Source organism: Alternaria atra (genome assembly GCF_907166805.1).
Source record: "Alternaria atra isolate CS162 genome assembly, contig: 21, whole genome shotgun sequence".
NCBI lineage: Eukaryota > Fungi > Ascomycota > Dothideomycetes > Pleosporales > Pleosporaceae > Alternaria > Alternaria atra.
The window spans coordinates 1589813-1602817 of record NW_025091319.1 but is presented as its reverse complement, the minus strand read 5'-3'; the positions used below and the strand labels follow the sequence as shown (position 1 = coordinate 1602817).

The window sequence follows — 13005 nt, the reverse complement described above, 5'->3', positions numbered from 1 at the left end:
GGAGCTCGCAATGTGGTGGAGAAGACTAGGCTCTCCGGGTATCGTAAAGGACGGAAAACAAGAGGCAAGTTGCGGTTGCTTTGGGGTGAGTGGAGGAAGAAGGGCAAGTAGCGGTGGGAAAGGCTACTATTATATGGGCCAGTCGTGGAAGTATTTCGAAAGAACACCTTGCGATCTCGAGGATCTTGTTCCGGAAACAGACTAGCGTTGAGCTCGCTCATGGTCCGTTCACTTTGCCCCAACCGCCCGCAGCAGCCTCAATTTCACCTGTGTTTGATGTAACCTGCTACAGGACACGTGTATTCACTGTGGACTGTGCTTCATTGTTCTCGTGTAATGCGTGACTCTGCGCTATGCATGGCTATAGGCCACAGTAGCTTCTTATACGGACAATTAGGAAGTAACACCTACAACGTCGCTATCTGTTATCGCGTGTTTAGTACAATTTACCCCTCCATCTAAGCGAACTCGAACATTTCGACACTTTGGTGCTCTCGCCATCTTGACTTTCAAGTCGCGAATGAATATATCAAAATTGGAAAACCACCATTGTTGTCTTGCGCGAGTCCCTCCAGAAAACCTTGGTCCTTCGGTGGGTAATCTCGGACTTGGTCCTGGTTGTCTTCTCCAAGTTCCAGGTGTCCTTTCGGTAGGCTTCCAAATCGCTAGGCAGATCTACACGAGACACCGGCTCCACCGCGAACATCATTCACCTCGATGACTCCTTTGTCTATATGTAACGTTTCCTCAAATCTTGTTGCCACCCGGCTGTGAAGCGACAATGCTTTGGAAATTTTGGCCGCTGCCTGGAATAAGAAGGGACTGGAGCACGTAATTCCCTGATCACTATTCATGACTATCCTCTCATACTTGCATTCGTCAACGCATTCACTCATGACACGGACTTGCTTCTCAACTGCAAGGCGAGCGGGGAGCATTGTAACACCATACATGCGTCGTTTGATGCTTCATTCCGGGTGTCTTAAGATCTGGTAAAGAGAATCTTCGCGATCGTTCCACCCTCCGATCAGCCGCCTCGCCAACACGACCACCAACTTCCGTCACCAGATCTCTACCAAAGTCTTCTTCGGAATGCTTAATGCAGCAGCCCATTGCGCACCAAATCTGCTTCTCCAGACAATCTAGCCTATGACCCCAACCCCTATGCCATAAGGTATCGCTTTCCTGGCAAATCTCACCGCAACGTGCTTGAAGAACATATTCTACTTCTGCCTGTTGCCTGTACCGATCCTTGGCAACCTGTCGCATGTCCTTCGTGTTGCACACGCCGTAAAAACCCAGCATGATTTTGCGAATTGTCCTGCCGCAGTTGGGCCCGTAAAGCGACTCCAGTACGTTGATTATGAGATCCGCGCATATTCCCAACGTCGTGCTGAAGATGGCCTCCTCCATGCTGCCATACGACTACTCATCGATATCACTCTCCACCATGATAACTTTCGCTTCGGGATAGGCTTCAATGAGCTGCGTGGCGAATACCATGGTGCACAGGCTATCTCGCTACAAGAAGAGTTGACACGATGTGGCACTGTCAATCACGAGGCTGTGCAGCTCATCACGGCAGCCATTGCGCAGCGGCTTGCTAGCCTATGGTGAGATCCGAGGCCGACATCGATGCCGTTAGACCGCTGAGAGCATATGGTGTTGTTATTCTGGTGGCTGTTGTGGTGAGGAACTGGGTTGCCCGCGAGTTGTTTCCTGTAGAGGGGCATTTGGATGAGAGCATCGTGTGTCAATTGTAAGCTTCCGAATCTCGACTGCCCCTTGTTCACCTGTCTTAGCATCAATACTCCATGCAATCGATGCTCCATGTTCAATGTTATGCAGAACGTGCCGATGTCACAATTGGCACAAAACCTTGCAGAAAAGAGTAAACTGGTTCTTGTGCAGGCTTAAGGTCTTGTGTATCTAGGTAGTATCTATAGTATTTATTTTTCTATCGTACGCGTCTTCCTTTTTGATATTCGTGATGCATGCGAAGAAAGGAGGAAGGTGCGAACCCGAGCAGCCAGCCACCGAACTGGCTTAGCCACAGATTCTGATTGGGCAGCACCCGATCATAACGTCATGGACTCGTAGAACTGTTTGGTCGTCACCAGTGTTGGGCCGCGGAATCGATCTTGATTTGTGTGAAGCTACTGTATACTTGGCTGCTAGATTCACTACAGAATGCTTGTAACCATACATAAAGTTGCCAGTCTTTCCATCTGGCGGATCAGCTCTATCGGCTTTCTTCCCCGATAAACCAGTCGCGGCTATTGCATTAGTTTACCGTCGGCTACACAGTTAAGCCACTCTATCGACATGTCGGGCAACGTTGTAGACCCTGAAGCACGGGACAAGTATCTCTTACAAGGTGCATGACATTCGACTCGAATTGATCGCGCAAAGTGCTAATGACATCTAGTAACGGCTGGACCGTCGTACAATGCCTCGGAACACGAGCAAGTATCAGTCAACGGCCCAAATCCCACATACGTTGAAAGCGACCTGGTAGAAGCATGGATTCGCGTCCGTATCAAGGACTACCATGGCCTACCCCGTGGTTCCCCAGCATCGTCGTCTTATTTCGACCACCCACAACATATCTCCGATAGGTATTCCATTGCCTATTCTTTTGTACCCAAGCAAGACATGTCTAGTTCTGATCTTGTAATGGGCTTCGACTATGGTCATTCAATCAAACACCAACTCCCACCTGGCTTCAGGTACGCAATGAAGATTGCCACCAGTATGCTTGACCCTGGACTTTATTCAGATGCATACTCCGATAAGCCGTATCTATACGGACCCGCGCTTTCAAGTTTCTTCGCTTTCAGAATCGGGGACCGGACGAGCGAAGTGTCAGCAAAAGACCAACTCGCAAATCTTAGTCAAGAAACAGATAGTGTAATAGAAGAAGGTGCATCAGGAAGCGGCAAAGAAGTTCGCAAAGCCTCATCTATGCCTTCGAAATGGAAGAAAAGACGGAAGCATTACCTCAATGAACAAGCCCTCTCAGCTTTCACGTTCGAAAAGGGTCGAATGTATCATGCCGACTTCTTCAATCCGCATCTTGATTTTGCAAATTTCTCATTGAGATTACCAGGTTTCTCGATTAGTGTGGCCAAGTATGTGGATGAGAAGACGCATCATTTGAGATACGTACTCAGGAACCGGAGGACGGAGGAGGTACTTCTAGTGGTCTTTTTCGAATTGTTGTTTGGCAAGGAATTGGATGATACACTGGAGAAGGAGAAGAGGAGAGAAAGTGCACCATCGGCTGTGTCTGTGGATAATCAACCGAAGCGGGAGGGAACGGGCCATGGTGAATTGACGAAAGTGTGTGCTATTGAGGAGGCTGAACGACGGGCCTCGCAACCTCAACCACGGACAGTGGAACGGGACCATGCTCCTCCAAGGCAACCTGCAGGCATGGATGGTGCAGCAGCAGAAAGAGCGGTCGAGGTCGATGGCGAGCCACAGGAGGACCAAGGCTATATCGGCCAAGCAACGACCGCTGCGTCGAACCTTGCAAAATCCGTAGTGGCAGTATACGCAGCGCTGGGCTTTGGCAACTCATCATCTTCATCGTCCGATTCAGAGGCTTCAATCAGGAGCAGCTCGCCTCAGCCATCGAACAGGTCAATGGCAGCTGAGATCGATGATATGGACGACGAGACAGTAGAGCGGTACTTGCAGAGTCGACACGGCAGCGTATGAGATCCTTTGTATACCCATTACGTATCAAGACAATGGTATCATGTAACCTCGTAGTAATGTGAATCTTAATGACCCACAGGGCTGTCGTCCTAATCCCTCTGAGCCGCTTTGATATACTCAGCACATTGCTCTCCAGCGATCCTACCAAACACCACAGATTCGAGCAGTGAAGAGTCGCCGAGTCTATTTCTACCATAAATGCCGCCTGCAAATTCTGCTGCATCCCATAGTCATTCAATTGATGTATCTTCCTTGCGAAGTAGGGTAGGATCTGGTACCAGTAGGCTTGCTGTTCTCCATCTCCATCTTACATTACTTTCTTATCGTCGACGATCACGTGGCGGAATCATTGCGCCTTGTTGGTCTACGAAGCAGCACGAGCGATGGAGCCTTCCTGACATTGGTTGAGGGTGTGTGTATGTGTGCAGAATGCGTACACTTGTGTTGAAGCAGGAGTGTACATTCGATGGAAAGAACGACGAGAGGAACGCATCGGCAGTGGGTATCCGCGGACGCCAATCTAAAGTAGCCTAGCAGGCACGTGCAGTTGGCCCCACGCTCATCTCGAAGCCGATGAAACTCCGGAGTTGTCTCCTTGACACACGCTCTGCACCGCACAACATTCAGAAGGCAACATTACACGCTCTCACACCGCACGGCGCTGAGATTAAGCAACTGCAGTCGGTCCGTGTTCGAGCTTACAGCAACTGCACGCGCCAGGGCGCACCCTAGCTTTCGGTAGCTCACCTCCACATGACGGATCTGCGTCTCGGAAACTGAAGCTTCCATGGCACTAAGCACGTTTTGTCGAGGAAAGACTGCCCAAAGGACAGCGCGACGCGAGGGTGATGTGTGGTCAGGTACTGATTCATCCGGCGTATGTCTTCCCGCGTCTTGCGGGTATCTGTGTTCCAGTAAGAATCCTCCTGCGGCACTTTTAGTGGCGCGGATTCATGCGTTGCCGGTTGGTATAGTTCTCTTTATGTAGCTGGAAAACTCCTACGCCAATGGCGCTTTGATATAATCTTCACTTTCACATGATCATCTCCCGCGTAGTGTAGTGCTACAAAATCGGCCCTTCGAATAATCTCCGCAACCATGATAAGCACCTGTTTGGACCTCGCGCTCTTGTGCCATCCGGTACTCGCTTTCCTCACGATACAACGACCAAAGATGGCGGCTCAACAATCGAAATGGCATTACTTTCTCTTCAGTTTCTTTGCGTTGCTTGCCATACGCTATGCAAGCACCACGAACGCAGAGCCTCAGGTACCGCAAGGAGTGGCTCAGGCTACTTGTCAGTCGATTGACCAGCCAAATCCTATTGCGTCACTCTACCCGATGAACGCCACTGGAACGCTGAATGGCACTGTATCAGTGCTACCCATTTCACTGCAGCTCACGCGCCAACTCATTCCTTCACAATATCGCATCTTGGAGCACGCATACCGACATCTCCTCCCTGCATTCCCTGAGGGAATGTACCCGGCCATACTTCAAGCAGTACACGACCACGAAGTACAAGCTTTCGGCTACCAAATACCCGACTTCTCAGTACGAGATGCGCCTAAACCCTAGATGGCGATCATGCTAACAATGACTAGCGTAGTGGCATTGAATTCCCCTTCCTGGACCTACTAGGCGACAACACGACATCATTCAAGTGGGCGCCCTCACTTCTCATGTCTGCCGACAACGAAATCGCTCTCAAAGGTGCAGCAGACTACGGAACCAAAACGTTCCCTTCATCTTTCGAACCCGCCTGCGACGCCTACAGTGCCGTGCCCGACGCCAAGGAACCAGGAACAACGTCATTCAGCGCAACGAGTTCCGATGCTGGCGCCGCGTCAGTCAGCACGCAATTCTCAATCACAAAGGAAGAAGTCTATCCGCTTGGCTTCTTCATGAACGTCACGAATCAAGTGATATTCGCCGACGGCAAGACGTGTGACAACATGATCCGTCTTTTCAACACCAGTCTAACAACAAGTCCAAATACCATCGAGACAGTCAAGGGCACAGTGAAAGCCAAGATGTTCCCTTTTGAAAGTGAACAAGAGTGGGAGTGCTCGCATGGAATCAGGCTGGACACAGCATTTATTGAGAATAACTACCTACCTTGCGAGAACTTTAGGAATTACGGCGCTTAGATGTGAGAAGAGGAGGGTGGGAAGTAATCGTGCGAGGAGACTACACATGAAACGCGCAGTACACAGCGATATGCGCATCCTTTTCTGGCACATGGAGCTTTGAATGACTCAACAACGATACCCATCAAGCCGTAATGGCTAGCGAAACCTGATTAGACTGTACATAGAAACATAGAAGAAATCGAAGATGTGTACATAAACGCTACATGTTTATTCTACTGTTCTGCTTGTTGATCATGGAGAAGAAAAGGATACTTTGAGCGTGGGTGTCCATCACAAGAGTGCAGAGCTGCAGGTTACATCATCATCAGCCGAGGATATAAAGGCGGCGTCATCCTATAATTGAAAAAGCGTAAGTAGAAATGAGGTAGTTGAGTTTGAGCTGACGAATATGTTGCATGTATTCTTTGTTTAGGATGAAGATACTACGTCTCGTGAAAGGGTAAAGAGTAGATCACGAAGAAGCTTGTTTTTATTACGTTCTACACATTGTCAGACTCGTACCTTGAGGGTATACGTAATAATCTACGTTACAAATTTAACATCAAAGTAATAGTGTATACCTCTAGGGCAAGCCTCTCCTCTAAGACAGGTCTTGGTGCTTTGGGGTATAAGTCATAGGAATCGAGCTCTTGTCGTACTCGACATACGCCACTATGAAGAGCTAGCTAAGCTACATCTCGGGGCCGAAGAGCATAGAAACAGAGTTGTACAGCCATAGATACGACCCTCATGACTACGAAGGATTTCTTCAATTCACACTTCCTCAATGCCCAACAGCTTGAAGGCGGATGATCTGGCGAGGCAGACATGTAAACGATTACTTCAAGACTTACCACGTAATGGAGAGATCTCGTTCTAAGATACTAACAAGGTGGATTTACAGATGTCAATGCGCACCTAATGAAGGCAAGTCACATCTGCAGAAACAGATCATAAAAGTACAACTCACCTGTAACAGTGTATAGTGGGTGATAATGTCCTCTCTTAACCAGTTGGTCGGCAGTCGCACAGAGATCCCTTGATGTTGGTTAGAGGCATGACAAGTGCATCTTGGAGAAAAGCGTACATGTTCTGATTGGACTGTCTCAAAGCTCACACGCCCGAAAGGGCCTCCAAAGTCGCCAGTTGTTGTACAAATACCGCTGAGTCGCGGTAGTCTTCGCATGAGTCCTGCAGTAAGCCGAACCTTTTGGGAATCGCATAGACACACCTTAACGCCAAGTTCCGGGGGTAATTACCAACCGCCACCGCCTCTTCTGCCTCCGCGACGGCCGCCTCCTCTACCGCCACGGAAGCCGCCGCCACCGTATCCGCCTCCTCCCCAGCTTCCACCGCCGCCTCGGTCCATGTCGCCGCCTGAGGAAGCGTAGGCGTTGCGGCCCGGTGGCGCGCGATCCTTGAGCTCCTTGGTCAGGGTTTCGTAGGACTTGCGCATTTGAGCGTAGCCAAGATGCATCTTTCCGTAGAAGTGGTCTGCTAGACGCCGATCATTGTCAAGACGGCTGAGATACGCACCGCATACGTCGCAGACTTGGAGCTTCTGGTGACCAGATGGCCCTCCAGTGTCTGACAAAGCTCGAAGTTCCCTCTCGCGCTCCTCCTTCTCAGCTTTCTTGTAGCGGACCTTGGTGAACTCTTGCACAGCCATGTTGACCATGCCCTCCTCGCCCATGATCTGAATCTCGAGCATGCCGGCGTCGATTGATTTGGTCAGTTCGTTGATCGCTTTGAGCTGTCCACTATTAGCCGTGGAGCAGGTTCTAAAGCTGAGGTTACTCACAAGAGCATTCGTCTGTCGGATCTCTTCAGGCGTCTTCTCCAAGCGGCGCTGGGCAGTCTCTATCTTGCGATTGCAACTGTCAATGTGATGCTGCATATCGCGCATGTAATCGAATTCGAAGCCCCACCTGCGCTTCTGGTCCGCATCCGCCTCCTGATACTCTGTCTTGAGCGCCTCGTTGTGGACCTTGGAACAGGGACCCAGTTCGTTCTTAGTGTTGGTGAAGAGGTCATGAGGGCAGTTGCCCACGAGATACGAGCGACAAACTTTGGGGTCGGTGATGCTGAGTTGGGGCGCGCGCTGGTCGGTCCCGCTCATGAGCTGTTCGCCCATAAGCTGCTCTGTAGTCGCGTCAGCATGTGAGCAGTCATGGTAGGAAAGGATGCGAGAGCCTACCGAGCAGCCTGCGCGTCTCTGCGGCGGCCATGATGTGTAGAATATAGGATTGCGCGATTGAGTCGTGATGTGGAGAGCTGGAAGGTGAGTGACAGCCAGAAGAAATCGCGACCGCGGCAGTGCCAAGTACTCACGTCAGCTGGCCAATCACATGTGGGGCGCCTTCACTCCACACGTCCGCCGCAACACCTGACGCCTATCGTCAGTCGTCACAGACACTTTTTGCGTAGAGAGCGCTACGATGCTGCGATGCTCTCGTCTTTTTACTTTCTGCTGCTCAATGCCCTGATAGCATTCGTCTCTGCAGGTGCCGACTACAACGAGCGACTCCTCCTTCGACCCCTTCCCCAGAACACCCTGCTGGCCTCTTTCAATTTCCGGAGCAATGAGAGCGCGACCGCATTCGAACAGCAGAACTTCGGCTACTTCCCACGTTCCTTTGGACAGATCCTGCAACATGCGCACACGAGGGAACTACATTTGAGGTTCAGTGTTGGACGATGGGATGCCGAGAACTGGGGGCAACGGCCATGGAATGGCGCAAGAGAAGGAGGGACTGGTGTTGAACTATGGGCCTGGGTAGAGGCTGATACCGAAAAAGAGTATGATCAGTGCAACTTGAACGAAGAAACTATACTAATTTAACCAGAGCATTCGCACGATGGCTGAAGCTCACCAACGCTCTGTCAGGTCTCTTTTGCGCCTCTATAAACTTCATCGATGCTACCAAGACTATACGGCCTGTCATGTCATTCGACCCCGAAGGTCAGCACGGTAACTCGTCCAACCTCCACCTACTCCACGGTACACTACCCCACGAAGTCGTCTGCACGGAGAACCTTACACCCTTCCTGAAACTACTACCTTGCAAGGGGAAGGCAGGCGTATCCAGCCTGTTGGACGGACACAAGCTATTCGATGCCTCATTCCAGACCATGGCGATCGACGTCCGTCCAACGTGTGAAGAAGGTAGCTCCAGCTGTTCGATAGAGATGGAGCAAAGCGTAGACATGGTATTAGACATTGCGAGAGCGAAGCGTCCCAGAGACAACCCAATTCCACGCCCTCTACCGATCAACCAGATGGAATGCGACACGTCTAAGCCGTACAACGGACACGATACTTGTTACCCCTTAAACAAGGGTACCGAGCCCGCCTGGACACTAGAGGATGTCTTCGGAAGACCGCTCAGGGGAGCCTGCCCGCTGGCAGATCAGGCTGAAGGGGAGGCAAACAATGTCTGTATCAACACGCCGCCAGAGCGCACACTCGAGGTTAAGACGACAGGTGAATTTACAGAGTCAAGACTAGCATCGGACACGCTCCGCTGCTACAAGCTTCCCATTGGCGCAGACTTCGACCTTGTCCTACCTGAACAAAAGATGACCACTGGTCTCGTCCGCCCCGACCCTCTAGTCTTCGCAGCAAGGTCTATCAACGGCCACGGCCAGGAAAGGGGTAGCACACAGTCAACTATCAAGAACCCGTCCACCACCAACGCCGTCGAGATAGTATACCTAGAATCTCTACCATGGTTCATGAAACCCTACCTGCACACCCTTCAAGCCCACATCGACACAACAGACGAAAGCCCCATCAAAGAGACCTACTATCGACCAGCAGTCGACCGCAAGCGTGGCACCCACCTCGAACTCCGCATGATCATCCCGCCAAGCTCGACCCTTACCCTAACATACGATTTCGAGAAGGCAATCCTGCGTTACACTGAATACCCACCAGATGCGAATCGAGGCTTCGACGTCGCACCTGCCGTTATCCGTATCTTGTCCCCACAATCAGGAGATAACAAGGGCATCTACGTCCGCACTACTTCGCTGCTTCTCCCTCTTCCAACTCCAGATTTCAGTATGCCGTATAATGTTATCATTCTGACGAGTACTGTTATGGCGCTGGGCTTTGGTAATATCTTTAATCTGCTTGTGAGACGCTTTGTAGGTGTGGATGAAATGCCTACTATGGGCGCTGGGGGATTGAAGGGTATCATCTTGGGCAAGGTGGCTAGGCTCAAAGGTCTACTGGGGAGAGGCTGAGTTTTGTTGTTCGATAAAACATAAAAAGATCTACATGCGCCAAGGGTATATACGAACGCTCTATCCAGCGTTGCGAAATGCGCCAATGAAAAAGAATCCTTGCTGTTCACTTCCGAGCATTGTATAACGGACAAACGAGCCAAAACTCCAGATGATCTGAGCTAGCCGTGGCTTCGATAAGTCTCCAAGAACTTCAACCTTTCCATGATTCCACCCCACCCATCTAGCGTATGTTTCCTCTCCAGCTTCGCAAGTTCGAGCCCATCGCCACCCTCTACAGCAGCATCGTCTTCTATACTCCAGATACCTCTCTCTGCGGGTAGGGGCTTCCCATCCTTCCATGCATCAAGTACTCTGACCGCCAACTCGGGCCGCATCCGCGTGCGCTTGAGTGCTTTGCTGATGAAATCATTGGGCCATCCTTCTTCGTTCCGATCCTCGTAGAAATCATTGATCTCGTCACCGGTGAGGGGTGGGTCAGGATCGCCTGAGCCTGTAGAGACCGAAGATGTTGAAGAGGGTGCAGGGGATGAGGATAGGCGGAGTGGCTGAGGGGGAAGTTGAGAGTAGAGTGTCTGATCTGGGTCTTCCTCTTCCTGGAGGGAACGGCGAAACTCTTCTAAAGACTGTGTTGTAGAAACGTCGGATTCTGACTGTTGAAAGGGTGATGAGTACCGCTGCTCCTGATGAGGCTTTACGTCATGGGTGTACTTATGTGGTGGCGGGAAGTCGTCTTGTGTCGGCGAGAGAATGGCTTGAGTGTCGAAGTTGGAAACTTTCTGGCGTGCGGCACGTGGTGTGGGTGTGTTTGAGGGTAGATCATCGTCCAAGACATTATCTGGCGAAGGCGGTGCGTGTAAGCTATCGATGTTCAGAAAGTCATCTGACTCTATACTCTCTACCTCTTTCTCTTCTGTGTCCCCGTTCAAGTTGACCATGGTAGCGTCATCGTCCCCTGTGTCGAGCGCTTCTGATCGAATTTGCCTTTGCATCAGCTCTTCGGCATCCTCTGACTGCGAAGTAGTTTGAGAGCTCTCAGTAGAAGAGATTTCAAGAGGCTGGTTCTGTGTACCGATTGCTTTACTTGGGGACACCGGGTCTTCCTGGGTAGGCGTTGCGCTTCCACTCTTCCACCGTTTGGTGGGAGGCGCTACCTCTACCACTTCTTCTTGCTCTACGATGCTGTTTTCCCGCATTCGCTTCGTGAACCTTTCCAGTTGACCAACATAAAAGTTTGGAGATTCAGGTCGGGCGGTGGAGGATGACGGCACCCTGATTTCTGACGCGATTCTTGCCGGATTTTTAAAAGCATCCAATGTGTCGTTTGTAACCGATTGGTCTTTAGCAAGATAGGGTGCTTTCTCTTCTGCTGAAAGTGAGCGCCACTGATCTAGCAAGAGTTTATGAAGTGCAACTGTGTCCTCCATGAGTGAACGTCTGGGAAAACATCGTTTGATGTACTTACCATGATCTAATGCTGGTTGTGCATTCAACGTATCTTGCTTCTTCTCAAAGGCGTAGAGGGTGTAGGCAGGAGAAAGTTGTTCACTTTCTTTATCATTCAGCAATTCCTCGAAGCGCTTGTCATCAAATCCCGATGACTGTCCGGTCCTCGCTTCCTCTTGTGCTGCTGTAGCAGAAAGTATCTTATCCGGTTTCCCCAACTCTAGCGACTGTTGGCCGGTCGGTTGGCCTTCACTTGCAGGTTCTGCATCATATTTCTGTTCCACCCGCCTCTTGATTTTCTCCCTTTTCGAGGTTGGATCACGCAACCATTGAGGATGGACCACCTTCTCATAATACTGTTGCCAGTGTTGAACGGTTTGTTTGCTCCTGAGTTCAGCCCAACCAGCCCAGTGAGTCTCGTATTCGTCCTTTCCTTTCCAATCATCGATGAGGTCCGCATAAGCATACAACTCTAGCCAGTCGTCTACGCTGAACATTCCTTCTAGCTCTTCCACGCTAAAATCATCTTTTGTTTTCGACTGGCCTATTCTACTGAGATTAGTCGCATACAAAGCCTGCTCTATTTTAGGTGTTTGCTGCTTCGCAGTCTCGGAGGGGACTGGGGGCATACGTTCGGTTGACTGGTCGGAAGGAGGAGAAGGGGGAGCGTTGTCAGGTATGTTGAAAGCCGAGGGCGGACGACTCTTTAATTGTCTGAGATAGCGATCGCGCCATGACTGCCATGTATGTCGCGGGTGCTACCTTTCGTCAGCAGTTAGGCTCACATGTGGTTTCTTTGTTGGCGCATACCAGGGCTTCTAGCTGCTTGTATATCTCGTTGCCACTAACTTGGGCACCAGCTGCTTCGGCGTCGCGCACCCATTTGTAGAGTATCCTGTCCTCTTCTGCGGTATATGCTGCTCTCCCGCTTTTTGTGGGTTGGTGAACAGATCCAGGCTCTCGCGCCTCACCTAACGGTGGTCCCGCTGGGTGGTCTGCAGGATCTTGAAGTTCTCCGTCCTTGATGGACTTTTCTACAAATGTGTACGATACTGTTCCTGGTGGACAGGTCCTAAAATGGTCCGCGATTCGGTAATCCGCCTTTTTCTCTAGTACTACGATCTCTCCGCCATTGGCTTTGATGTCGTCCAGAAGCCGGATGCGCGACGGCACGCGTTGCGCAACCCAAAACTTCTTGCCCGCGAATATTCCTGCCCCAGAACTGAAGTCGAGATCCTCCGCGACATCCTTGTATACGGTCGGCCCTGCCATAGTGGAATGGTGTTGTCGGCTCCAGGCGCAGGTGAAGGTGGAATGACGCGTTGGCTAGGTTGCGACGCGTGCTCACATGAGACGCTTGATTCACGCGGGGTCGCTTAGCTACCGCGGCTACTCAGCCCTATCCGTGGCTTGCACGCTGTCACCGACGTGAATTGGTGAGCAGAACGCAACGTGA

General features: G+C 50.9%; 5 protein-coding genes across 5 annotated transcripts; 3 read left to right on the top strand and 2 right to left on the bottom strand.

Annotated features, from left to right (window-relative positions):
- Positions 1 to 2325: 2325 nt before the first annotated feature.
- ALTATR162_LOCUS956 (uncharacterized protein) lies at positions 2326 to 3723 on the top strand (the record flags this gene model as incomplete). Its single annotated transcript, XM_043308551.1, has 2 exons — positions 2326 to 2377; positions 2429 to 3723. 2 exons carry the CDS (start codon positions 2326 to 2328, stop codon positions 3721 to 3723), a joined length of 1347 nt encoding a protein of 448 aa, XP_043164486.1.
- A 1098-nt stretch (positions 3724 to 4821) lies between these two features.
- ALTATR162_LOCUS955 (uncharacterized protein) lies at positions 4822 to 5873 on the top strand (the record flags this gene model as incomplete). Its single annotated transcript, XM_043308550.1, has 2 exons — positions 4822 to 5277; positions 5328 to 5873. 2 exons carry the CDS (start codon positions 4822 to 4824, stop codon positions 5871 to 5873), a joined length of 1002 nt encoding a protein of 333 aa, XP_043164485.1.
- A 987-nt stretch (positions 5874 to 6860) lies between these two features.
- Positions 6861 to 8083, bottom strand: ALTATR162_LOCUS954 (uncharacterized protein; the record flags this gene model as incomplete). Its single annotated transcript, XM_043308549.1, has 5 exons — positions 6861 to 6893; positions 6943 to 7018; positions 7115 to 7608; positions 7657 to 7997; positions 8053 to 8083. The coding sequence occupies 5 exons, from the start codon at positions 8081 to 8083 to the stop codon at positions 6861 to 6863; spliced, it is 975 nt and encodes a 324-aa protein (XP_043164484.1).
- A 218-nt stretch (positions 8084 to 8301) lies between these two features.
- ALTATR162_LOCUS953 (uncharacterized protein) lies at positions 8302 to 10103 on the top strand (the record flags this gene model as incomplete). The annotated part of the gene is made up of 2 exons (XM_043308548.1): positions 8302 to 8654; positions 8702 to 10103. The coding sequence occupies 2 exons, from the start codon at positions 8302 to 8304 to the stop codon at positions 10101 to 10103; spliced, it is 1755 nt and encodes a 584-aa protein (XP_043164483.1).
- A 161-nt stretch (positions 10104 to 10264) lies between these two features.
- On the bottom strand, positions 10265 to 12821 carry ALTATR162_LOCUS952 (uncharacterized protein; the record flags this gene model as incomplete). The annotated part of the gene is made up of 3 exons (XM_043308547.1): positions 10265 to 11517; positions 11569 to 12307; positions 12360 to 12821. 3 exons carry the CDS (start codon positions 12819 to 12821, stop codon positions 10265 to 10267), a joined length of 2454 nt encoding a protein of 817 aa, XP_043164482.1.
- Between the last annotated feature and the right edge of the window lie 184 nt (positions 12822 to 13005).